The sequence below is a fragment of the Myotis brandtii genome, unplaced genomic scaffold, assembly GCF_000412655.1.
Source record: "Myotis brandtii unplaced genomic scaffold, ASM41265v1 scaffold241, whole genome shotgun sequence".
Classification (NCBI taxonomy): Eukaryota; Metazoa; Chordata; class Mammalia; order Chiroptera; family Vespertilionidae; genus Myotis; species Myotis brandtii.
Window position 1 is genome coordinate 213,902 of NW_005359102.1, and position 27,461 is coordinate 241,362.

Genomic DNA, 27,461 nt, shown 5'->3' on the forward strand with positions numbered 1-27,461 from the left:
GCGTGGCCTGAGGCCCCACGGTGGTGGGGGTGGGGTCGCAGCCTCAGGTCCCTGCTGATTGCTCATTAAGGCTCATTATGGGAACTCGGCCTCCGCTGTGGGTGCAGTCATCTTGTGTTATGGAAACCCCTGCCTCCGCTGTGGGCGCCGCCATCTTTGTGGCGGAGTGATGGTCAATTTGCATATTCCCACTTTATTATATAGGATTATCAAATAGTTTTCAAAGTGGCTGTACCATTTTTCATTCCAACCAACAATGTATGAGAGCTATAGTGACTTCACGCTAACACACTTGGATTGTCAGTTCTTTTAACTTTAGCCATTTTAAAGGATGTGTAGTGTGTCTCATTGGGGTTTTAAAATCCATTTTTTTCTTATTACTAGTAAAGATAAACTTTTTAAATGTGCTTTCTGGCCATTCATATATCTTTGTGAATGTATATTCTAGTCTTTTGCCAATTTTAAAAACAAATTGTTTATCTTTTTATTATTGAGTTTCAAGGATTCTATATATCTTGCAGTCTGTGGCATTCCCTTTGGTTTTTGTGTGTGTGTGTGTTTTTAAAAAACATTTTTATTGATTTCTGAGGGGAAGGGAGAAGGAGAGGGAGAGAGAGGTAGAAATATCAATGATGAAAGTGAATCATTGATTGGCTGCCTCCTGCACCCCCCTACTGGGGAGTGAGCCTATAACCCAGGCATGTGCCCTAACTGGGAATCAAACCGTGACCTGCTGGTTCATAGGTCCACGCTCAACCACTTAGCCACACCGGCCAGCCTGATTTGTTTTTCAAAGGGCATTAGTTTTTAATTTTGATAAAGTCTATTTTACCATTTTTTTATTTTAATAGTTTTAACACTTATATTGTGTGTTTTTCTTAGTTATGGAAATTATAGCATTGATATGAGTGACAGCAGAGTCTTTTCTTATAATGATTTATAAGAAAAGGAGGATACAATTTTGAGAGATATAGATCAGGATAAAGTTGATGTTTTCAAGCTAGAGAATGGAAAACAATTATAAAAGAAAGGATTAGAGAGAGGACATGAAAAGGGCTCTTTATAGGAGAAGAGCTTGGATAACAGGCATAATCAGAGAAAAAAAATAAGTAAAAACTGAAATTGATAGCAATGACAGCTTCTGTATCCAGAAATGATAGTATCAATAATCAGAACACTACAGTATGATAGAGAAGCAAAAATGGCTGTTTTCTGGCCTATTTTCTTTTTTTGTATTAAATATATGTGTACTTTGCTTTTTAGCCCAAGTGAAATTCTATTGCAACTAGATATAAAGAGCACTGTCTATAGTTATTTTACAGTTATAGATTGGTTTAAGTTAAAAGGTTTAAGTCAGCCCTGGCTGGGTAGCTCAGTTGGTTGGAGTGTCATCCTTGTGTGGGGTTCATCCCTGGTTGGGGCACATACAAGAATCAATCAATGAATGCATAAGTGGGTGGAGCAATGAGTTGATGTTTCTCTCTCTCTCTATTTCTCTCTCTCTCTAAAACCAATAAATAAAATTTTTTTAAAAAGGCTCAAATCTTCAAGGCCATCTCTATAGGTATAATGAATAGTGGCTTTAAAATTTTTAAAGGTCAAATAAGATTATAGCTATTTTTGCTCCATCCTTCCTCAACCACAGTTCCTAAACTACAGAGTTAATCACACTAATTTAACTGTGTTCACTGGTGTTTATTTCCATATTTTCTATGACTATTTTACCTAATTTTTATTTAATTAATTTTAAATATTACCAACATGTTAATATGAAAGATGTGGTTCATAAAATTTCCTGCACTTATTTTTCTTCACATTTTCTCTGGAACTCCTTTAGTAGATGTTAAAACTCTTGGGTTCCTCCACAAGTAAGTACACTAATTTTCCAGTCATTATTCCCATTCTTTGTTCATTTCTCACCTCCTTCCTGCTATTCTTCCTTTGCTTTTTTTTTAATATATATTTTATTGATTTCAGAGAGGAAGGGAGAGGGGGAGAGAGATAGGAACATCAATGATGAGACAGAATCATTGATCGGCTGCCTCCTGCATGCCCCACACTGGGGACCAAGCCTGAAACCCCGGCATCTGCTGTGACCGGAAATTGTTCAGCAACCTCCTGGTTCATAGGCCAATGCTCAACCACTGAGGCATCCAGGGTATTCTTCCTTTTTTTTTTTTTTTTAATTCTGGGAGATTTTCTGGAATTTTTTTCTGAATCTATTAAATTTTTAAGGTCAGCAGCATGTTATTTCCAAAAGCACTTCTTTATAGAACTCTGTTAATATTTCATTGCTATATAATCCCTTTGTTTCTGTGATACTAGTTACAGTATTGTATCATTTGTATGTGTGTGCTCTTCTATTTCTTGCCTTGTTTTTTGTTTTGATCTACTTTTCATGCTAGGGCTTTCATCAAATTGTTGTGATCTTCAGGTCTACATTAAGATGAACATTATGACCAGAAAGATTATTGTAATCTCTGTGCAAGTGTGAGCTTGTGAGACGGTGGGCTTCACTGTACAGCATTAAGTCAGATATCTATGTGTTTCCTTGATGTGACTCTAAGATTTCATTTTTTCACAAAAGAACCTTTCTGTCATATGACACCTGGCAACCATCAGCACCTCTAGAGTTCAGTAGTAGAAAGGGATTGGGACCCTCTTCTGTATATAAACTTTTATTCATCTTCTTCTTTTCTGTATGGTACTCTTATCTACTTTTCCTGTCATTACTAAATTTGGGGACTCTCCTTTATACTTTGTCCGGATAATAAATTCCTATTTCCTTCCAACTAGGAGAGTTGGGCGCTTCAATAGCTCTTTAAAAAAAATAAAAAAAATAAAAAATATATATATATTTTATTGATTTTTTTACAGAAAGGAAGGGAGAGGGATAGAGAGTTAGAAACATCGATGAGAGAGAAACATCGATCAGCTGCCTCCTGCACACCCCCTACTGGGGATGTGTCCGCAACCAAGGTACATGCCCTTGACTGGAATCGAACCTGGGACCCTTCAGTCCGAAGGCCGACACTCTATCCACTGAGCCAAACCGGTTAGGGCTCAATAGCTCTTTTTATAATCATTTTATTTAAGCTTCACTTTTCACTCTCACCCATAAAGCCTTTCTGTTGACAGTTGTATTACAAATTACCTTGCTTTTAGGTGTCATCCTCATCTGCTGGCTTTTCACTTAAGCCACTGAGTTCTGTAGTTAATTTACATTCCTTTGTTTTTTTCCTTGCAAAATTTCCTAAAACTTTTCATCTCCTGATGTCTCCTCAACCTTTTAGTTTTTATGAGTATGTGCTCCCTTTCACCCCCTTACTATCATTTTAATGGAGTAGAAGGAAGATGTGGAAATAAATGCAGTCATGCACCACTTAATGATGGACATACATTCTGAGAAATGCTTCAGGCGATTTCATCACTGTGCAAACATCATAGAGTATATTTACACAAACCTACATGGTAAGGCCTATTATACACCTAGGTTTTATATATATATATATAAACTGTGGGACCACTTTCATATATGCGGTCCATCGTTGACCAAAATGTCATTATACAGTGCATAGCTGTATCTTATTTAACCATACATCCTCTTTAATAATACTTCTATTTCATTTTTTTATCTTTTCACCCTAGGCTCTCTCAATTTTATATTTGTCCTTTCATCCTATCACCTGCCACATAAAAGTATTTCTCTTATTTTACTAATTTATGAAGAGTGCAAGGTTACATTTAAAAGCAGTTTAAACTACATGCATCCATGACTGTCTTTGTATTTGAGCTTTCTTTTATATGTAGGGTAGGTTTGAAATAAAGTTTATTTATAATAGCATATTTTTTAATTTTATTAATGTGGAGAAATTCACAAGTGTTACTGATGTTGATGGTGACAATAGCTGCTTTATTGGATGTAAACTACATGCCAGATACTAAATATTTTATAGTTATTAACTCTTCAATGATGTTTTTTTTTATACCCCCTTTTAGAAGAGCCCTGGGAAATTTAAAAATAAGGACACATCATGAAAGACTTGTGAGTTAAGTCTCATCCTTCTCCATGAAAATACAGCTAAGGAAGAACTCAGAAAACATAGGAAACAGAAAAATATTTCCTCTGGTCACAGACATTGATTCTTAAGATATGCCTGTTTTGCCTAACCTCAGGATAATCAGTGGGAAAAGATTTCCATCATAAATTCAACTTCCTTAGATATCTGAGAATTGATATTGGAGAGAAACCATATGAATTTAGTGAATGTGGAAAAGCTTTCATCTATGTGACACGTGAAGAAATACTAAAGAAGTCTTATTGGAGAAAATATCTGCATGATAACAATGTTGAAAAGCCTTCAGCCTGAATCAGATCTCCTTCAGTATGATCAAATTCACATCAGAGAGAAACCTTGTGAGTGTAATGAATGTGGAAAAACCTTTAGCCTGGAGCAAAACCTCATAGAGCATAAGAAAATGCACCCAAGAGAGAAATCGCATGAATGTCATGAATGTGGTAAAGTATTCTCTCAAGTCTCATCCCTTACTCTACATTTGAGAAGTCATACAAGAAAGAAACTATATAAATGCAGTAAATGTGAAAAGGCCTTTAGCCAGAAGGGAAACTTCCTTTCTCATCAGAAACATCATACTGAAGAGAAACCTTATGAAAATGGGGGAGCTTCTATTCAGATGCCAGGTCTTATTAAGCACCAGAGAAATCATTCTCAAAACAAATCGTATGCATGTAAGGAGTGCGGGAAAGCCTTCAATGGCAAATCATATCTCACTGAGCATGAGAAAATTCATACAGGGGAGAAACCATTTATATGTGATCAATGTGGAAGGGCCTTTAGCCAGAAACAATACCTCATTAAACATCAGAATATTCATAGTGGAAAGAAACCCTTTAAATGTAATGAATGTGGAAAAGCCTTTAACCAAAAGGAAAACCTCATTATCCATCAAAGAATACATACTGGAGAGAAACCTTATGAATGTAAAGGGTGTGGGAAAGCTTTCATCCAGAAATCAAGCCTCATTAGACACCAGAGAAGTCATACAGGAGAGAAACCCTATGTATGTAAGGAATGTGGGAAAGCGTTCAGTGGTAAATCAAATCTCACTGAGCATGAGAAAATTCATATTGGAGAGAAACCCTATAAATGTAATGAATGTGGAACAATCTTTAGGCAGAAGCAATACCTCATTAAACATCACAATATCCATACAGGAGAGAAACCTTATGAATGTAATAAATGTGGAAAAGCCTTTTCTCGAATTACATCACTTATTGTACACGTGAGAATCCACACAGGTGATAAACCTTATGAATGTAAAGTATGTGGGAAAGCCTTCTGTCAAAGCTCATCTCTTACTGTGCATATGAGAAGCCATACAGGTGAGAAGCCCTATGGTTGTAATGAATGTGGAAAAGCTTTCTCTCAGTTCTCAACTCTTGCTCTACATATGAGAATCCATACTGGAGAAAAGCCTTATCAGTGTAGTGAATGTGGGAAAGCTTTTAGCCAGAAGTCACACCATATTAGACACCAGAGAATTCATACTCATTAAAGTTCTATGAATTCCTTGAACTTAGAAAACCTTCAACAGAATTCCTATTTGTAGTATATCAGAAAATCCATCTTACAATAAAGTGACATGAACATGGAAAATCCTTCAATACTCTAACTTAAAATACTGAGATTGTAAATAAAAAGTATAGTGTTAAGAAAACTTATACCTCCAGAGCCAACACAACAAACATTGTTAATGCTGTACTTCTTAGGAGCATTCTCATTGAAGTAAAAATCCAGTCATGGACACCAATCAGTGTGGTTCTGGAAGGCCTACCTGATGCATTAAGACAAAAGATTTATAATTAAGAGAAAAAACTGTCATGTTATATGTTTTGCTATATGGGTAATCATCAATTATTTGATCTTTTCCAGTCATTAAAAAATAGATTATGACAGAATATTGTATCCTGAAATATATGCATGTCTTTATGAGGAATTGGTAATTGACAGATGTGTATCACAGGTTGGTAGGGAAATCATGCGTGAGTCAAAAGTGGACTCAGAGTAATTGACTCTTGATATGGAAAAGTATTAAGGTATTTGCTGTCATCATACATTAAAATATTTACTTATTATGAAATCCAATAATATTGAAGACTAGAATGCAAAATGTGAAACAGTAATATAAGAGCTTTATAGGAGAATGTTTTTAAAACCTTGGAGTAGGAAAGAATTTCTAAAATTTATTCCAGAATACTCACTCTTGAGTATATATATATATATATACCCAAGAAACATAGTATGTACCCAGGGATTCATGTACCTCAATATTCATTGGATCATAAATTATATTAGCAAAATATTGGAAACAAATGCCTGTCTCTTGTGAAATGGTTGAATAAAATGATAGTCACACAGTAGAGTATTTTCTAGTAGTTAAGTACAAGTTAAATATATTTAACAAGGAAACATCTGAAAAAGTATATAGAGTGAAGAAAAAAATATCCGTGTAAATTTGAATTAAGTCACTACTAACCAACACCAGTATTAAGCATTGGCTATGAATGGACATTTTGATGTAAAACTGTGAAGAATGGATTGTAAGGATACACATTCAGTTCCCAAAAGTGGTTGCCCCCAGAAAGAAAGGTAGTGGAAGGGAAGTGGGATCAAGCATGGTAGTTAAAGAGTACTTCAGTTTTGTATCTAAACATCTATCCTTAAAAAGAAATAAAAATTCCATGTAACCATAACAAAATGTTAGTTAATTCTGGGTTGTGGCAATATATGTGTTTATTTTATTTTTTTGTGCTATTTCTTTTAAACTTCTGAAAATTAAAAAAGATAGAGATAAGAGTAGGGAACCTGTACATGAAGTACATGTTAAAATGGATTCACATTCCCAATCAGATGCCAATTTTTTATTAAAAATACTTCTGAAATTATATATTTTAAATATGAAAAAAATTTTAATTGTGATGGCAGCTTAACAGATCCAATTATTTAAATTTACTCTCACATGTCACATTACTGTGTATGGTTTCTGTTAAGTTATAGCATGATTTTGCAACAGATTGGTTGAATAACATACATGTAAAGATTATATTTAATAATACATGCACAGACCTGGTAGAGGGAAAGAATTCATTTTCACTGAAACATTTATCAGAAAATTTAATACCCCATATAACCAGTATTGGCAATGGAAAATAGACCATTTTAAAATGAGGAAGCCATGTTGCTCTTACATATTTTAATATGCCACTGAGTAAAACATCCACTCTTATGGTTTAGCCTCAATTTTAACCTCACACTAATATTTTTCTCTATTCTGCCAGACATAATCAATTCCCATTTGTTTGTTTCCTTAGGGAAAAGGGTGCTGAAAGATAGATAGACCTAAACAGTATTTTATTTTCAGCAAATCTTTTTATAGGATTTTTGAAAGGGATGCTTGATCCCTTTTCACAGCAATTTGACAGGTAGAAATCTGTTAATGCTCTTTGTTAATAGTGATAAAAATGAGTATGTAACATTTAAACCTTAGGTTAATTTCACATATATCAATTTCTTTTAAAACTCAAAATAATAAAATGCTAATATAATTAGAGAACTGCATTTTTTGTTATTAGCATCTTTGAAGGTTAGTCTTGAGGTAAGATTATAAATACCAGTGGTTGATTTTCTGAGGCAATCTACCCAAACAATATGCATGTATATATTTGCATGAACCTAAGTTCTCTTCTATTTCAATCTTCACTAAACATTCTCTCATATTCCTTAAGTGTTCTGCCCTTGTGCTTGTACACCTTTGAAGTCACCAGAAGAACTCAAGTCAGGCCAAATTAGGAAGACTACCTTTTGCTGCCTATAAGTGGCCAGTGCCAAGAATAATTACAGGTTTGGCTCAGTGGTTAGAGTGTCAACTCACAGACCGAAGGGTCGTGGGTTCAATTCCTGGTCAAGGGCACGTACCTTGGTTGCAGGTTTGATCCCAGCTCCAGTCAGGGCACATGTGGGAGGCAACCAATCATTGTGTCTCTCTCACATTAATGTTTCTCTCCCTCTTTCTTCCCTCCACTCTGTCTAAAACCAATGGAAAAAATATCGTTGGATAAGGATTAAAATGCCGGAAGCCGGTCCATCCTTGCTGCTTGACACAGTCGCTGCAGGAAAGAAACATCTGCACAGCATATGTTTCAAGGAAAAAGGGGTTGGACATAAAGATTAAAAAACAAAAGAATTATAATGGTCAGGTAAAGTAAGATGAGTAATTGCTGCACAGTTTCTGTGATACTGTGTACTGTAAATTTATTCAGCCATCTCCTTATTGATTCATCTTGTTGTTAGTTATTGTCACCACAAACAGAGTAAATACCCTTACATTTAGGTATTTTCATTATTGGAGAGTAGATTATAGGCAAGAGGTTGCTAGACATATTAAAGGATATATGCTATTTAAAAATTGTAATAGGTACTGTCAGTCAATTTTAAAAAGACAAGAAACGCTGTACATATGAATGGAATACTATTTAGCCATAAGAAAAGATCAAATACTGCCTTTGTGACAACATGGATGGATCTTGAGAATATCTGCTAAGCGAAAGTCAGACAGAAAAAGTCAAGAACCATGATTTCACTCATGTAGGATATAAAACTGAAAGTAACAAATGAACAAATAAGACAGTATGGTGGTTACTGGAGGGAAGAGTTATGGGGGGTAGTAAAGAGGGTCAAATATATGGTAACTGAAGATACGACAGGGCAGTGGGCACACAATGCAATATATATAGGTCATGTATCAAAGAATTGTATACTTGAAATCTATATAATTTCATTAACCGATGTCACCCCAATAAATTTAACTTAAAAATAGATTAAAAGCCAAAAAAAAAACCCCACAAAAAAACGTAGCCCTGCAATAGATGGTGTTAACCTACTCAAATTCATGCTGGTCTGATGAGTATAAACCTCTCCTGCTCCTAAATTTACTTCTTTGTAAATTTTGATATTGTTAACCCATTTTCCTAAAGGATTATGTATTTTTTTTCAATTTTGAAGACCTCTTCATATATTAGCTATTAGGAATTTGTCTAATTTTTGTTATAAAAAAGTGCCTTTTTCTATTAAAATATTTTTAAATTTCTATGTAACTGAATATGTACTAATTTTTTCTAAGCTTATGAATTAGGAAGATACTTTGGTGGGGGGGGGTCTGGGAGTGGAAGAGGGCATAGAGGGAATAAATAGTGAAATAAAATGTAACAACATACATATTTTTAATCTCTAGATTGCATATATTATTTCTTAGTTTGCCTTGCAATTTGGTTATCTCAATATGTAAATATGTAATGCATGTAGAATTTAATATCATATAAAGTGAGGTTCATTGTTATTTTCTTCCAGATGGGTTTTCATTGTACAAGCACAATTCAGTAAAATAGTTTAATATGTTCAACAGCCAATCACACAGCACCGACACCAGCACAATCACAGATTCGATCCAATTATTCCAAATAAACTTAATAGGCTTTAACCCTGAATTAGTTTTAATGGCAGCTTTATCCTGATAAGAAAACACCTTCACAATATGTTTATTAGACAGTCCTACAACTGCCCAAGCAAGCACAGCTTTCAGGACCTCAGCCCTGGGAAACATTAACATTCTCATCCAGGGCATTTTACAATGATCCACCAGTACATATGCATGGTGTGCCACCATCACATGGGGCACACTCAGTTGGAAGACTGATATCTACTTAAGCATAGGGAAGCCACTCCACTGCCTTGGTTTCCTCAAAACTTGTAATGCTTTAGTCACATAGGCTGTCAATGTCTACGTGGCAATTCACAGATCTCCCGATCCAGGTAAAGGCTACAGATGAGGGATTTACAATGTTACTTTCTTCAAGGATGCTGTGGTAGAAAGGTAAATCTAATGTCATCTTTCCAGATATGGATCAGTGGGAAAGACCTGTGCTTAATCCTATACTGATACCATTCTTTTTCTATTCAACTGAAACTTTGCTATGTAATCATTTACACATATGATCTTTCCTTCACTCAACTGAAACTATCTTATATTTTCATTTACTAGTATACCAAGACATTTCTATATTTTGTTTCACTAATCTATTTTTCTGTTCCTATACTAATACCACAGCTTCCAGGACCTCAGCTAATTAGTTTAACATTAGCCATACTGTGTTTCTTTTTTTAAAAAATATATTTTATTGATTTTTTTTTACAGAGAGGAAGAGATAGGGATAGAGAGCCAGAAACATCGATGAGAGAGAAACATTGATCAGCTGCCTCCTGCACACCCCCTACTGGGGATGTGCCCACAACCAAGGTACATGCCCTTGACTGGAATTGAACCTGGGACCCTTTAGTCCGCAGGCCGACGCTCTATCCACTGAGCCAAACCAGATAGGGCCATACTGTGTTTCAATACAGTAGAATAAGAGTTAAGTCCCTCTTGCTGTTTTCACACTGTTAATGCCTACTCAAAGTTAATTTTATTTCTACATAAATGAAGATAGTTTTCTCAAATTAGAAAAACCTTTTGGTATTCTAATTGGTATTGCATTGAATTTATACATTTATTTGGGGAGAAGTGACATGATATTGCCTTTCTGCCCCCAAACAGTATGCCTTAGCATTTATTGAAATTGTGATACATGTCCTTCAGCAGAAGGATTCTGAACAAAGTAATATGCAGCCCATCTCTGCTTAATACCATTATATTCAAGAAAGGTTTAATATTTGGGTGAATAAGAAAAATCCCTGTATGGACTGACTGTTTCCATCTACAAGAGTTCATATGTTGAAGCCCTACTTGCTAATGTGATGGTATTTGGAGGTGAGGCTTTAGGAAGGTAATTTGGTTTAGATTATGTCATGAGGGTAGGACACTCATGATGGGAATAGTAATCTTATAAGAGAGAGAAAGAGATATCTCCATGTGAACATAAATGAGAAGGTAGCTGTCTACAAGCCAGGAAGTAGATCATCAGAAACCAAATCTGTCAGCACTTTGATTTTGGAACTTTGCAGCTTCCAGAACTATGAGAAATAAATGTCTGTTGTTTAGGCCACCTAGTCTGTTATAGGAGCCCAAGGTAAGACAATCATGTCCTGCTTAATTCTATGCCAGTCAGTTAGATATAAGGTTATATGCTCCTAATATATGGTAAGACAAAGACACTTTATCATTAGGAGAGTGTAATCCTAACTTTATTAACAAGCTCTATAGTTTTGGGGAATTTATAATACTTCCGTAAATTCCAATTTCTTCATTTTAAAATAAGAATAATTGAAACAGGAAATATGTGACAAATTCCTGGAGCAATATCACCAAAATGTTAAATGAAAAAGCTCCAGTTTATTGTTTCCCCACAAACTGAATAAAACAGAAGTTTTCTGAACTAACTTTGTAATACCCCTGGAAAGTAGTCAAAGGTTTATAGAGACAATCAAATGCCTAATAAAGAAAAAGCCATCTTCAAATGTTAATAAAGTTTTGTAGCATTTTCACTCTTGCCCCACTGCTCCCCAGCATGGCAGTGATCTTGGTCTTGAGCAGGCAGCAACCCATTTCTCCCTCAAACTGGAGGAAGCAAAGCAGATCATGTTTACAAATTATTGTATACATCTTTTCTAATCTTTCTTGATACATGAAGGACTGATACAAGGCACTTATCTGTTTTGCATGAATCAGAATGCAGGTGGGAGAAAATGAGTAGGTACTGCTCTTAAAAGCTACTGGGTAGACTATAAACCCATAGATAAGTGGTTCAAGAGATTATTAGTGGAGACACAATAGATAATCTATGGCCTGGAGGAGAATTGGGTAATTTAAGTTTGTAATTCCACTTCTTATTTTCTATAGAATTCACAATACATTTATAAAAATAATTATAAATCTTTGTTATTGGACATACACTGTATAAAGATGCAACATTTTGACATTAGTAACAAAGAGAACAGTTATAGTAGAATTTTTTATGTGACTGTAGGTAAGTTGGTATTTAGATTGTTATAACATTTTGTTATAACATTAGGATGTTATATGTCATTCCCATGGTAACTAATAAAGATATAGCCATAGGACAAACACAAAAGAAAATTGGAAAAGAATCAAAATATGTCACAAATATAAAAAATGAGGGCAATAATGAAGAAAATGAGGGAATGCTGTGAAGACATACAGAAAACAGCAAATAGCAGTTCTTTTCAGTAATTAAATGTATATTGATTCAATTCTTCAGTCAAAATACAGAGATTGCCAAAATGGATTTTTAAAGAATGACCCAACTATGCTATGTACAAGATACTTTAGACCTAAAGACCCAAATGGGTTGATGGTAAAAGGATGGAAGAAGATAGTCCATGCAAATAGTAATCAAAAGGGAGCAGAAGTAGCTATACTAAAAGAAAAGTGACACTGAGTAAAAAACTATTATAAGAGAAAGGGATATATCAACCAAGAAATATATGAATTATAAACATATACACCAGACATCAGAGGCTCAAGATATATGAAACAATCTGATAGGACTGAAAGGAGAAATACTTGTACAATAATAGTTGGATATTTCAATAGTCATAATCCACATAATGATGATTTGGTCAGCAGTGGACCACATATATGACAGTGGTCCACCTATATAATAAAAGGGTAATATGCAAATTGATCCTAACAGCGGAAAGACCAGTTGCTATGACACGCACTGACCACCAGGGGGCAGATGCTCAACGCAGGAGCTGCCCCCTGGTGGCTAGTGCGCTCCCACAGGGGGAGCTCCGCTCAGCCACAAGTCGGGCTGATAGCTGGGGAGTACAGTGGCGGTGGCAGGAGTCTTTCCTGCCTCCTCGGCAGCACTAAGGATGTCCGACTGTGGCTTAGGCCCTGCAGGAAGTGGGCCTACGCCATCAGTCGGACATCCCTCATGGGTTCCTGGGCTGCCAGAGGGATGTCTGACTACCAGTTTAGGCCTGATCCCTTGGCAGGTGGACAACCCCCGAGGGGTCCCAGACTGCAAGAGAGAGAAGGCTGGGCTGAGGGACCCCCCCTGAGTGCATGAATTTTCATGCACCAGGCCTCTAGTAAGATTATAATGAAGCTGAAAATTCCTATCACCTAGTGACACTGTAGTCATAACAGAGTGGAGTACATAGCTGAAGAAGAGGCTAGAGAAAATAAAACTAGAGGAGGAGAACTTGAAGAAAAATCATAGTACAGGGTTTAGCGGGTTTTGCAGACCTCAACATGCTTCTTAAAATGTTTGAAAGCATGGACCCCAACACCAAAAGGTTTTCTTTAATAGGAATGTTCATGGTCTATGATGGAAAAAAAGCAAACTACCATGAACATATTTTTTAAAAGAGCGACATTTCAAGAGCCCCAGGCAGGTACTTGGTGAAATATTCCAGAAGGCATTGTTATAGGAAATGACACTCCATGTATGGAATTGCCCAGAAGACCTTTCAGTAGTACAAGATGTGGAGGTGAAAGACAGTGATATTGATCCTGACCCTATGTAGGCCTAAGCTAATGTGTGTATTTATGTCTTTATTTTTAACAAATAGGTGTTTTTTTTTTAAAATATATTTTATTGATTTTTTTACAGAGAGGAAGGGAGAGAGATAGAGAGTTAGAAACATCGATGAGAGAGAAACATCGATCAGCCGCCTCCTGCACATCTCCCACTGGGGATGTGCCCGCAACCCAGGTACATGCCTTTGACCGGAATCAAACCCGGGACCCTTCAGTCCACAGGCCGACGCTCTATCCACTGAGCCAAACCGGTTTCGGCTACAAATAGTTTTTAAAGGTAAACATTTTAATTAAAAGAAAATAGCTTTTACAATAAGGATATAAAGATAAATATTGTTTTATAGCTGTAAACTGTTTTAAGCTAAGTATTATTACAAAAGAATCAAAAAGTGCCCTGGCTGGTTTGGCTTGAAAGGTCACAGGTTCGATTCACAGCCCTGGTTGAGATGCGCTTGGGAGGCAATCAATCCCTGTAATTGATGTTTCTCTCTCTCCTCCCTCCTCCCTCCCCTCTACTCTCTCTCTCTCTCTCAAAAAAAAAAAAAAAAAAATGGAAAAATATCCTAGGGTAAGGATTAAAATAAAAAATAAAAAAGTTAAAACTTCTTAAGTTTATAAAGTAAAAAGTTACATTAAGCTGATGTTAGTTTATTATTGAATAAGTGTAAATAAATTTAGGGTAGCCTAAGTATGCAGTGTTTATAAAGTTTACAGTAGTATATGATAATATCACATTAAGTCAGCATGAATTCAACTCCCCCAGAGCAACTTCCAGACCTGTAAGCTCCATTATTGGTAAGTGCTCTATCTAGGTGTACCATTTTTTAATCTTTTATGCTATGTTTCTTTTTAAGTATTTTTAATTGATTTTAGATAAAGAAGAAGGTAGAGGAAGAGAAAGAGAGAAACACCAATCAATGTGAGAGAGAAATACTGATCAGTTGCCTCCTGTATGCACCCCAACTGGGGACTAAACCCACAACCTGAGCATGTGCCCTGACCAGGAATCGAACTGGCAACCTTTCAGTGCATGGGATGATACTCAACCAACTGAGCACACTGGCCAAGGCTATGCTCTGTTTTTACTGTACCTTACCTATGTTTAGATAAACAAATACCATTGTGTTACAATTGCCTACAGTATGCTGTACAGGTTTGTAGCCTAGGAGCAATAGGGTATATTACATAGCATAGGTGTGCAGTAAACTGTATCATCTAGGTTTGTGTAAGTACAGGCATACCTCAGAGATACTGTGGGTTCTTTTACAGAACACCACAATATCACAATAAAGTGAGTCACAGGAATTTTTTGGTTTCCCAGGGCATATAAACATTATATTTGCATTATAGTCTATTAAGTTGTGCTAAAGCATTATATCTAAAAAATGTATATACCATAATTTAAAAATACTTATTATTGCTAGAAATGCTAATCATCACCTGAACCTATTGGGAAAATGACAGCAATAGACTTGTTCAACACAGGGTTGCTACAAACCTTCAATCTGTAAAGAACACAATACATGTGAAGTGCAATAAAATGAGGTATGCCTGTATACTTTATGATGTTCACATAATGACAAAATTACCTAACTGTACTCTATTTTCAATAATGGATAGAACAACAGGAAAATCAAGGAGAACATAAAAGATTAAAAAACCATTTAAACCTAACAAACAGAAAACACTGCACCTAGCAACAGCAGAAGAAAAAATGTTTTGAAGTTCATATAGAACTTCTTGCAGAATAGACAATGTCAGGCCAGAAAACAAGTCGTGATAAATTTTAAAAGGTTGATTAATACAAAATATAATTTCTAATTATGTGTAATTAAATGAAATTAGACATCAATAACAGCAGAAAATGGAAAATTCCAAATATATAGAAATTAAACATCACACTCTTAAAACAAGGGGTCAAAGAAGAAATCACAAGGAACATTTAAAAAATACTCTGAAAGAAATGAAAATGAAAACAGAACATATCAAAACTTATCTGAGGTAGCAATTATTATTATTACCATATTAATAGAGGCCCGGTGCACGAATTCGTGCATGGGTTGCCGATCTGGCCAGGGGGGAAGGGGCTGAGGGTGGTTGGCTGGCCGCCCCTGCCCCCTGGTTGAACTCCCAGTCAAGGGGACAATTTGCATATTAGGCTTTTATTATATAGGATTATTTTGTTAATCCTCACCCCAGGATATTTTTCCATTGATTTTTAGAGAGAATGCAAGGAAGGGAGACAGACAGAGAAATATTTATGTGAGAGACACATTGATTGGTTGCCTCCCACATGCACCCCAACTGAGCCAGGGATGGAACCTGCAACTGAGGTACGTGCCCTTGTCTGGAATCGAATCCATGATCCTTCAGTCTGTGGGCCAATGCTCTAACCACAGGCTAGGGCCAATATTTGAAGTTTAAGGATATGGTTTGTTATCTGGTAAGACTAGCCCCAACTGCCCCATACTGCATTTTCTGCCCAAGTATACTGTCTATTCTTACCTTTGGTTTTCCACTTAAACTTTAGAAAAATCCCTATTTAGAAAAATACATTTTAAATGGGATGTTAAATTCATAAATTATTTAAAATGATATGTTTGTGTTACAGACTTTTATTCAAGGATATATATAGCATAATTTCTTTCATTGGCTAAGGTTTTTTCTGTGCCTTTCAATTGTGTATTAAACTTATTTTTTTGTTTATTGCTGATTATTCTTAAGCATTTAACTGTACTGCAAGGGTTTGTTTGTATATATGAAGTTTATTTACACAAATTTTATACCCACTGTCTTATTTTCTCCTTTTATTTAAAACCAGAGACCCAATGCATGAAAATTTGTGCAAGAGTAGGCTGTCCTTCCCCCGGCTGCCGGCACCGGCTTCCCTCTGGCACCCAGGACCCGGGACCTGGCTGGCTTCCCTCCAGCCCTGGCTTTGTCAGGAAGGACATCCGGAATGACATCTGGTCTAATTAGCATATTACCCTTTTATTATTACAGATTACTAGAGGTCCAGTGTACGAAATTCGTGCATGGGGGGGAGTGGGAAGGTTCCTCAGCTTGGCCTGCACCCTCTCCAATCCGGGACTCCTCAGGGGATGTCTAACTGCCGGTTTAGGCCCAATCCCACAACCATCAGTTGGACATCCCTCTTGCAATCCGGGACCGCTGGTTCCTAACTGCTCACCTGCCTGCCAGCCTGATCCCTCTAACTGCTCTCCCCTGCCAGCCTGATCCCCCTAACTGCTCACCCCTGCCAGCTTGATCGCCCCTAACTGCTCTCCCCTGCTGGCCTGATCGCCCCTAACTGCCTCTGCCTCAGCCCCGCCACCATGGCTTTGTCTGGAAGTTAGTCTGGAAAATGTCTGGTCTAATTAGCATATTACCCTTTTATTAGTATAGATGTTAACCCTGGCCCAGTTTCTTAGACTGTTCTCTGGTTGGCCCAGGTTGTGGGTTCATCTCTCTTTACGGCACATAAAAGAATCAACCAATCAGGCCTGGCCAGGGAAGCTCAGTTGGTTATAGAGTCCTCTTCATATGCCAAGATTTCTCATTCAATCTTCCAGTCAGGGCACATACAAGAATCAACCAATGAATATAAAAATAAGTAGAATAACAAATCAATGTTTTTCTTTTTCTTTCCCTTTCTCTCTCTAAAATCAATTTTTTTAAAAAATAGGTTAAAAGTAACTACAATAAAATATTTGGAGACAGCATTTTGCAGTTAGAAAATAGTAATTTTTATACCTAACAAAATTCATCTGGCCTGGAGGTAATCTGAAAAGTCTCCTTGAGGAACTCAAACTTACATTCCTTGATCTCTGTAAGCCATGTTTTTTTCTTCAAAAAATGGGACTAACACTGCCTAATTCACTTCTTTTCTATGCAATGGTCGACACTACCCTTCGAACTTTAAAGTTGTTTCTTAATCCAGGACTTCACAAATCTGTTCCCTTAGACCAGTGGTCAGCAAACTGCGGCTCGCAAGCCACATGCGGCTCTTTAGCCCCTTGAGTGTGGCTCTTCCACAAAATACCGACTTCTGGGCATGGGCCACGAAGTTTCAATCGCACTGTACATGCGCTTAGGCTTACATCACTTAGACCAGTGGTCGTCAAACTCATTAGTCAACAGAGCCAAATATCAACAGTACAACGATTGAAATTTCTTTTGAGAGCCAAATTTTTTAAACTTAAACTATATAGGTAGGTACATTGTTATTAACTTAATTAGGGTACTCCTAAGGCTTAGGAAGAGCCACATTCAAGGGGCCAAAGGGCCGCATGTGGCTCGCGAGCCGCAGTTTGCCCACCACTGGCTTAGACTTACCCCCTTCAACCAGGACTCGAAAAGAACCCATAAGATTGAAAGGCTATGTCTCCAGTCTGCAGTCTAAGCAAGAGCAAGAACCCCATTTAAAAAACAAGTCCCTTGGAATTGTCTTTCTTTTTGTTTTATTATTTTATTTTTCTTTATTTTTATTGTTGACACTATTGCAGATGTCCCTATTTTCCTCTCCTTTGCCCCCTCCACCCAGCCTCTGGCTTTCTTTTTAAAGAAAACAACAGTTTTTATTTCTATTCTATACAGATGCTTAAGGTTTTACACGCTTTAAATCATTTATTCGCATCCCCCTCCCCCTGTTCTCAGTGGTTGAGCATAGACCTATGAACCAGGAGGTCATGGTTGGATTCCCGTTAGGGCAGAGACCAGGTTGCGGCTGGATCTGCAGTAGGGGCAGCTGATCAATGATTCTGTCTCATCATTGATGTTTCTATCTCTCCTCTAAAATCTATAAAAACATATTAAATAATTTATTAGCTCAATTATGTAACCTTTCTCCCATCAAATTAAAAAAATGCAATCACTGTGATATATACAGTGATACTTATTTAAACTTTCAATTATACACACACCCATACAAAATCCTGAATCCAGTTTCTCCCTCTGCGACGCCCAACTCTCTCCCCTCCCCTCCCCCACCCCTCTCTCTCTCTTACTTTTTTCTAGCAAAGCCTGCCTCACCCCTGCCTTATTCTCCTCAGGCCAAGACATTTCATACAAAAGTCAGCTCAGAATGCCAGCCTCTTTCGCAATTTCGGAAACTCCTCCTCTTTGGCCTTCCCTATCCCGTTTCACGTTTAGCGATTCCTCCTTACCAGCCTCCCCATTCCCTTTGCAGGATCCTAGTCTGCGTCCCCTTCAGCCTCCCGGTCGGGCTCTGGGACTCAGAAACTTAGGTCCCACAACTCCTCTGCGCGGAAGAACCCCAAGCCAAAGTTACTTCGGAACGCAGGCCAAAGCAGCGGCCCAGGACACCGTGCGCTCCCAGAAATGTCCGCGGCGTAGCCGGCGCAGGCTGAAGAATCACGGCCCCGAGCTACATTTCCCAGAAGCGCCGGCGGCGCGTCTTCTCTTTCGTGGGGAACTAGCCTCTTCCCGAGGCTGTCCTACTGCTGGGTCGGATAAGGGAACGAAACCCATCGAACGCGTCCGAGTGGCCTTTTTCAGGAGCCACGGCCGGAGGGACGCCAGGCTCCCTGAGGCCTCCGGTGCGCCGTTGGGTGAGGGAGCAGTCGTTTCGGCTGGGACACAGTTAAGCGCGGACGGAAATCCTGACGCTCAAGAGCCATCTTGCCCGCCCCAGGTAGGTCTCTGACTGCATTGCCCAGAGGACTCCTCAGCGTAACGGGATTCTCGCGTTAATTCAGCCTCTAAGTCACGCGCTGGCGGGACCCTCGGGTCTACACCAGCAACTGCTACAGTTCTGTGGAGGGGCTCTGCTGCTGAGGTGAGGAACGCAAGGAGGCGGCGAGACCGGAGCCCAGGCTTTGTACCCGGGAGATCAGATTTAAATGGTGTGATTTCGTCCATGTGGAGACTGACCGCGTGGGTGTGACTTGCTATTACCGTGTGCAGCGGTGTCGGCGAGCCAGCGACTGCTGGTGTGACAGGACGGTACTCCGTGTGTGTGTGTGTGTGTGTGTGTGTGTGTGTGGTTGGAGCCACGTGCAGCTTTGTATGTGCAGGTGTGGAAAGCTTTTGGCTCGGGGGGTGTGATAGCGTTTGTCCCCGTCGGGGTGTGTGAGTGTGTGACCGCGTGCTGTGGAGAGTGCATGTAGGGGTACCTGTGAATACTGTGTGGTTTTATCTGTTTAGTGTGATTGTGACTCTGCGACCAAGTACAGGTATGCGATGCTTGTGACCCTCTGAAGCCCTGTTGCTTTGATTGTGGGTTACTTCTAGCTTTATGTTCCCATAGTGGTTATGTGATTTTCGAGACTGGATAAATGTATGAGGTTTTTCATTTATTTATACCTCTCTAAGCATTATACTGTAGTTTTCCCTGGTTTTTAAACTTTATATGAATGCTCTCCTTTATCTTTTATTTTTGCTTATTTGTACAATTGTTTTTGAGGATTTCCCATATTAGATATAATAGTGGTTCCTTTATAAAAAATATGTATTGATTTTAGAGAGGAAGGGAGAGGGATTGAGATAGAAACATCGATGAGAGAGAAACATTGATTGGCTGCCTCCTCCCTCCCTCTCCACCGCCTCCTCCCAAATTGAGCCTGAAACCCCAGCATATGCCCTGACAAGGAACCTGTGATTTCTAGGTTCATGGGTTGATGCTCTAGGTTTCAGCTGGGACGCAGTTAAGCGCGGACGGAAATCCTGACGTTCAAGAGCCATCTTGCCCGCCCCAGGTAGGTCTCTGACTGCACCAGCTGGGCTCATCCTTTCTAGTATTGATGGATTTGAGTTATTTTCTAGTCTGTTTTACTTTATAAGCAATGCTGTGCAAACATTCTTTTACATAAGGTACACGTGCATGAGTTTATCTACCAATGGAATTACTGGGCTGTATAATATCTTCCGCTTTACTAAATAATATTTACCAAAATGGGTGTACAAATTTATATTTGCACAGCAGTGTTTGAAGCATTTCATTGTTCTATATCCCTACCAAAACGTGGTTCTCATAGTTTTTCTTTTTACAAAGTCCTATTTTCTTTTTAAAATCTTATTGTTGAAAGATTTATATACTTTCTCCTTTTCCCCCATTGACCCCTTATAGCCCCCCCTCCCCGGTTCTGATAGTTTTAAAAACATTTTTATGAGATATAGTATATATATAGTAAAGTGCACAGAAGTTAAGTATACAGCTATATAACAATTTCCTGCCCAGAACTTTCCTTCAAACCCCTTCCCAGTTATTTTTCCTCCCAGAATCACAATCAGAAACCTATCCCCATTAGTTAATTTTACCGATTCTTGAATTTCATATTTAAATAGAATTATATAGCATGTACTTTTTTATGCCTGGCTTCTTTTGTTCCACATTATGCCTGAGATTCATCCATGTTGTTGAATATAATTGTACTTAGTGCTCATTACATTTGGCGATATACTAGTATTGCAGTTTAGTAATTAATTATATTGTTGATGGACATTTGCTAGTTTCCAGGTTTTGGCTATTACAAATTAGTTGGTGGTGGGTACCAGGTTTTTCCTATGTAAAATTACTATTTTCCCTTTTTTTAAAAAAAAATATATTTTATTGATTTTTTGCAGAGAGGAAGGGAGAGGGATAGAGAGTTAGAAACATCGATCAGCTGCCTCCTGCACACTCCCCACTGGGGATGTGCCTGCAACCAAGGTACATGCCCTTGACTGGAATCGAACCTGGGACCCTTGAGTCCGCAGGCCGACGCTCTATCCACTGAGCCAAACCGGTTAGGGCTATTTTCCCTTTTTAATTAGTATCTTGTGGGAAGATGCTTTGAGACTATGCAAAAATAATATTTCTCATCATACTTTCACCCAATAAATTTAACATTCATTGGTAATTCTTGTTTGTAATAATTATTACTGTGATGTTTGCCTAGTGGTGATTTTCTCTAAATTCTACTGTAAGGCCTGGCCAGCCGGCATAGCTCAGTGGTTGAGTGTCAACCTCTGAACTAGATCATGGTTCAATTCCTGGTCAGGCACATGGCTGGGTTTCGGGCTCAATCCCCAGTAGGGGGCATGCAGGAGGCAACCAGTCAATGATTCTCTCTCATCTCATTGATGTTTCTATCTCTCTCCCTCTCCTTTCCTCTCTGAAATAAATAAAAATATATTAAAAAATAAATTCTACTGTAAGGAGGAAATGTTCTTTATTCCTCATGTGTTTATTTGATTATTTATTTATGGACTCATGGTTATTTTATTCTTTGAGTATTAATTCAGTATTATTATATACTAGAGACCCGGTGCATGAAATTCATGCCCTCCGGGGGGGGGGGGGCGTGTCCCTCAGCCCAGCCTGCACCCTCTCCAATCTGGGACCCCTCAGGGGATGTCCGACTGTGGTTGGACATCCCTCTCACAATTCGGGACTGCTGGCTCCCAACTGCTCGCCTGCTTGCCTGCCTGATTGCCCCCTAACCTCTCCCCTGCTGGCTTGGTCATCCCTAACTGCCCTTCCTTGCAGACCCGGTCACCCCCAACTGCCCTCCCTGCCAGCCTGGTCGCCCCTAACTGCCCTCCCTGCAGGCCCAGTCCCCCCCAACTCCCCTCCCCTGCAGGCCCGGTTGCCCCCAACTGCCCTCCCCTGCTGGCCTGTTCGTCCCCAACTGCCCTACCTTGCTGGCCATCTTGTGGTGGCCATATTGTGACCATATGGGGGCAGCCATCTTGTGATGACATGGGCGTGGCCATCTTGTGCAAGGGCATGACAGTCAATTTGCATATTACCTCTTTATTATATAGGATTTTATTGCTAAATTGTTCCAGATTTGGCCATTAAGAACTCCTTCTTGTTGACTCCTGTGTCCTTTCAACATGCCATTTTTTTAGTGCTTTCTTACTTTCTGGCACCATGATGTTCCAGGCTTATCTTGTATTTTTCCTCCTCCAGCCCTGGCATCAGCAATTTTCCAAGGAGCCCTGGTATATTTTATTGCAGAATGGATTTATAAACCAAGCTCTGGGCACTAGGTTTGCTCATTGCTACCTTGGTGTAATTGATCTAGTTTTGTCAGTGGACAAAACTAGAATAAATACATCTATATCTATCTACCTACCTATTAATTTGTATATATTAAAAAGCCACTATTTAAAACTTTCTATTCCAACCCAGTACCACAGGATTCTGTCAAGAACTGTGAAGTGTCTGAGATTTCACCATACCTGAATGTTAACAAGTTAGCTGGCCACAGTTTCACAGTTGCTGGTAGAAGATGTGAGACTTTCAGGTCAGAAAAGAAAGACAGTTTATTGCTTATAGCAAAAGCCAAAGTATCAACATTGCCTTGCATTGGCTCTCTTGCACCCATAGGGTGATGCAATTACACAGGTATTTGTGTGCTCCCATGAATTTAGGGAACCTGAATCTTATGTAGTGGGCAATAAGCATGCCTTCCCTTTGCTCTGAAGAGAGAATATCTCTGCCTTTCAAGGCTGTTCACTACATAAACATCTTGGAGAAATAGTACAAGATAATAATTCTAGTGCTTTCGATGGCAAGATGTGCAGAAACATGCAAGACACAAGGAGAATTGTTTCCCATCAAATTTGGCCATTTCCTTATTTGTAACTCCTTTCTCCAACAATGAGAAACCTGATTCTAGTGTCATTTTTTTTTTTACTCATACCCTAGAATACATGTAAAGTAGTTTCAGAATTGCTAACTCATACTTATATTAAAAAACCCACAAATTTACCCCAGCCTGTGTGGCTATGTGGTTGACATCGACCTATGAACTAGGAAGTCATGGTTCTATTCCGGGTCAGAGCACATGCCCTGGTGCAGGATTAGTCCCCAGTAGGGAGCATGTAGCAAGCAGCCGATCAATAATTCTCTCTCATCATTGATGTTTCTGTCTTCCCCTCCCTTCCTCTCTGAAATCAATAAAAATATATATATTTAAAAACAAATTTACTAACTACAATAAAGTATTTCTGTGCATTTTTTTCTTTAACTCTACAGTATATGCTCAAAAACTGTTTCTAATTTTATTCTTTTCTTTGCCTTCCTCTTCAGTGTAGTTTTGTTACTCATTTTTCATATGTTTAGCTTTGTTTGTACACTTTGGGTTCCCCCACATCCTGGTTGATTGTTGCATGTCGCAGTATTTTGAGTATGAAAACATTAATGTGGTTCCTGTCTACTCCCTATACATAATCAACCTCATTAGTTTCTGCTTTGTCCTTCTGCTATTTATTTTGCACAAATGAATAGGGACATGTATTCTTTCAAATGACCTCTTTTTTTGCAATCAACCTGAAGATTATATGGTAAGTGAAATAAGCCAGTCAGAGAAAGACAAATACTGTATGATCTCACTTATATGTGGAATCTAATGAACAAAATAAACTGAGGAACAAAATAGAAACAGAGGCATAGATATATGGAACAGACTGATAGCTGTCAGAGGGGAGAGGGAGGGATGAAAGAAGGTGAAGGGATTAGCCAAAGAACATACAGTATATGCTTAACCCATAGACACAGACCACAGTGATGGCCAGAGGAATGGAGGAGCAGGGGCTGGGTGAAGGAGGGGGGAAGAGGAGAGGGAATGGGGATATCTGTGATAGTGTCAACAATAAAAATAAAGAAAAATAAAATCAGAAAAAAATAGCATACTGTTTTGAACATTGCTTATTTCACTTAATGATATATACTGGACATTACTCCATCACAATTCAAAGAGATACTCATAGCTTTTGTTTATATAGTTGCATAAAAATATTCCAGTATATACATTTATCATAGTTTATTCAACCACTCTCTTATTATGGATATTTTTTGAAGAAAAAAACATGGTTTACAGAGATCAAGCAATGAAAGTTTGAAGTTCCTCAAGGAGACTCTTCAGATCAAATGATTGACTAATTCCCTCTTTACCACCAGGTCCTTTACAATATTTTGCTACTAGAAATAATGCTGCAATAAATAACTTTGTATATATGTATTTTTGTATTGCTTAGAGGCATATCTTTTTTTTAAAAATATATTTTATTGATTTTTTACAGAGAGGAAGGGAGAGGGATAGAGAGTTTGAAACATCAATGAGAGAGAAACATCAATCAGCTGCCTCCCGCCCACCTCCCACTGGGGAAGTGCCCGCAACCAAGGTACATGCCCTTGACTGGAGTCGAACCCGGGACCCCACAGTCCGCAGGCCGACACTCTATCCATTGAGCCAAACCGGTTAGGGCTAGAGGCATATCTTCAGGGTAGATTTTTAGAAGTGGGATTGCTGGGTCAGAGGTAAGTACGTATACAGTTTTGTTGGGTATTTCTAAATTCCCCTGTGGGACTGTTGCACCAATTTTCATTCCCACTTGTAATGTATAAGAGTGCCTATTTCCCCTCCACAGTCTAGCCAACAGCATGTGTTGTCATTCTTTTTCATTTTTAGCAATCTAATACATGGAAATGGTATCTCAGTGTTGCCTTCTTAATTTTTTAAATAGGAGTGTGCTTGAACATTTTAAATCTTTTTTATTGCCTATTAATGTCTTTCCCCATGTTTCTAGCAGGTTTTTAGTCCTTTGTCTTTTGTGATTATTTCTTTTTTCTACCTTGAAAAGAAACCTTTGATTATTCCCAAGGTTTGGAAGATATTCTCCTATGTTTTCTTTAGAAGCTTTATAGATTTAGTACTTACATTTAAGTCTGTGATCTATCTTGAATTAATGTATGGTGAAAGGTACGGATAAAGGTTAATTTTTCCCCCATTTAAGTACCCAGTTGTTCCAGCACTATTTATTGAAAACACTGTCCTTGTCCATTTGAATTACAAAGAGCTTTTATCATAAATCAGGTGATATTACATATGTGGCTCTTTCTGAACTGTATTCTATTTTATTATTCTTTTTGTCAGTGCCACGGTTTTGAAGTCTTCAGTATTAATTCTCCAACTTTTTCCCTACTTTTTCAAGACTGTCTTGGCTATTGTATGTCCTTTCAATTTCCTATGTTTGACTCAACTTGCTAATGCTCACAAAAAAAAAGAAAAGTCCTCGCTGGGATTTTGTTTGTGAATCTATATGTTAATTAGGAGATAAATGACATTTTATCAATATTTAATCTTTCAACTAATAAATATAGCTCAATTGATGTTTCTTTTCATATTCAACCCATTGGAATTAATAACTATTAATTATTCAAAGTGTGTAAACATTTTTGGGGACACCCAATGTAATATACATCTACATTTGTTAAGGTCTTTAATTTCTCTCAACAATTTGTAGTTTTCAGTGCACATCTGTTAGCTTTGTACCTGAATATTTGATGTTTATTATTGAGACTGTAATAAACAGTCACAAGCATCACATACCTGTACATGGTTGCACAATCACACTAACCACAGATAAAACCAGGCAGTATTTAAAGGTACCCCCACATGCATTCTACAACACATGGTCACAATTGTTTATTGCTGGAAGTATTGTTGCTTTTTGTATATTGTCCTTGTATCTAGCATTTGTAAAATACCTACTGGAGATGCTACTTATGAAGTTGAGGATGTTCTCTTTTTCATTAGTTAAGACTTTTTTACATTAATGGAGGATGAATTTAGACAAATACATTTTCTGTGTCTATCAAGAGGATCATATGATTTTTTTTATTAAATATATCAATGTGGTAAATTATGTTGATTTTCAAATGTCAAACCAACCTTTCCTTCCTGAATTAAACCCTGCTTGGCCATAATATATTAAACCCTTTTAAAATTTGCTAATGCTGTGTAGAATTTCTGTTTTATATGCTCATGAGAAATATTGGCCCATATTTTCTTCTAAAGTCTTTGTTAACTTTTGGTGTCAGGCTTCTATTAGCCTCATAAATGAGTTGGGAAGAATTTTGTGTTTCTCTATTCACTACAACTAAGAATAAAGTTGTTTCTTAAATTTGGAAGAAGTTAATGAGTTACTGGTGAAGCAATTTGGGCCTAAAATTTTCTTGATAGGAATATTTTAAATTATGGAGTCAATTTAACTCTTTAGATGTTCTATTGTTTTTGTTTGTTTTGTCAGTTTGGGAATGTTTTTTAAGAAATTTGTCTATTTTATCTAAGCTTTCACACTTACGAACATAAACTTATTAGCATTCTCTTTTTATCTTTTTAGTGTCTATGGCACTTGTAATGATGTTACCTTTTCATTCCTTATATTGTTCATTTGTGTAGTTACCCTCTATTTTTTTCATCAGTGCTCTTGGTAATGTGTTTTTCTTCCTTTGTTTAATTTAAAGATTTTTTTGTTTCTCTTTGATTTTTAACAATTTGGCTATATTTGGTTGTGGTTTTGCTCTTTGTTTTGTGTGTTTGTTTTACTTCAGATTTGCTGAACTTCTTGAAACTCTTGTTGAAGTATTTGATTAGTTAATGTTTTTATTATTAATTCCTATCCAATCTCTTTTCTCCTTCTGAGATGCCATTTACATGTGTGGGAGCTCTTTTGACGGTGTCTCATGTGTCTTTTATATTAACTTATGTTCTTTTTCTTTCTTGTCTGCATTTTTGTAAATATATTTTTTTACTTTTTTTAAAAATTTCTTTATTGGTTAAGGTATTACAAATATGTCCTCATCCCCCCATTAACCCCCAACTCCCTCCCCGCCCCCCCTCATGCTCTCATCCCCTGTTGTCCGTGTCCATTGGTTTGGCTTATATGCATGCATACAAGTCCTTTGGTTCGTCTCCTCCCCTTACCCCCACCCTCCCCTACTTTCCCTCTGGGGATTGATAGTCTGATTGCTGTTTCTCTGTCTTTGGGTCTGTCCCTGTTCATCAGTCTATGTTGTTCTCTATATTCCACAAATGAGTGAGATCATGTGGTATTTATCTTTCTCTGACTGGCTTATTTCACTTAGC

At 37.8% G+C, this 27,461-nt stretch overlaps 2 protein-coding genes across 4 annotated transcripts in view; both read left to right on the forward strand.

The window, feature by feature from the left end:
• ZNF260 (zinc finger protein 260) overlaps nucleotides 1–7,982 on the forward strand; it is a 22,451-nt gene extending 14,469 nt beyond the window's left edge. For both annotated transcript variants that reach the window (XM_014540328.1, XM_014540327.1), the window contains exon 2: nucleotides 4,000–7,982. In XM_014540328.1, coding sequence (XP_014395814.1) covers nucleotides 4,339–5,577 — 1,239 coding nt within the window. In that variant the 5' untranslated portion in view covers nucleotides 4,000–4,338 and the 3' untranslated portion in view covers nucleotides 5,578–7,982. The remainder of the gene's footprint in view (nucleotides 1–3,999) is intronic.
• Nucleotides 1–27,461, forward strand: part of ZNF566 (zinc finger protein 566) — a 76,138-nt gene that overhangs the window by 10,595 nt on the left and 38,082 nt on the right. The window contains exons 2-3 of one of the 2 annotated variants that reach the window (XM_014540329.1): nucleotides 18,770–19,234; nucleotides 20,208–20,297. The gene's annotated coding sequence lies outside the window, so the exon portion shown is untranslated. The other variant, XM_005866975.2, reaches the window with a different exon arrangement.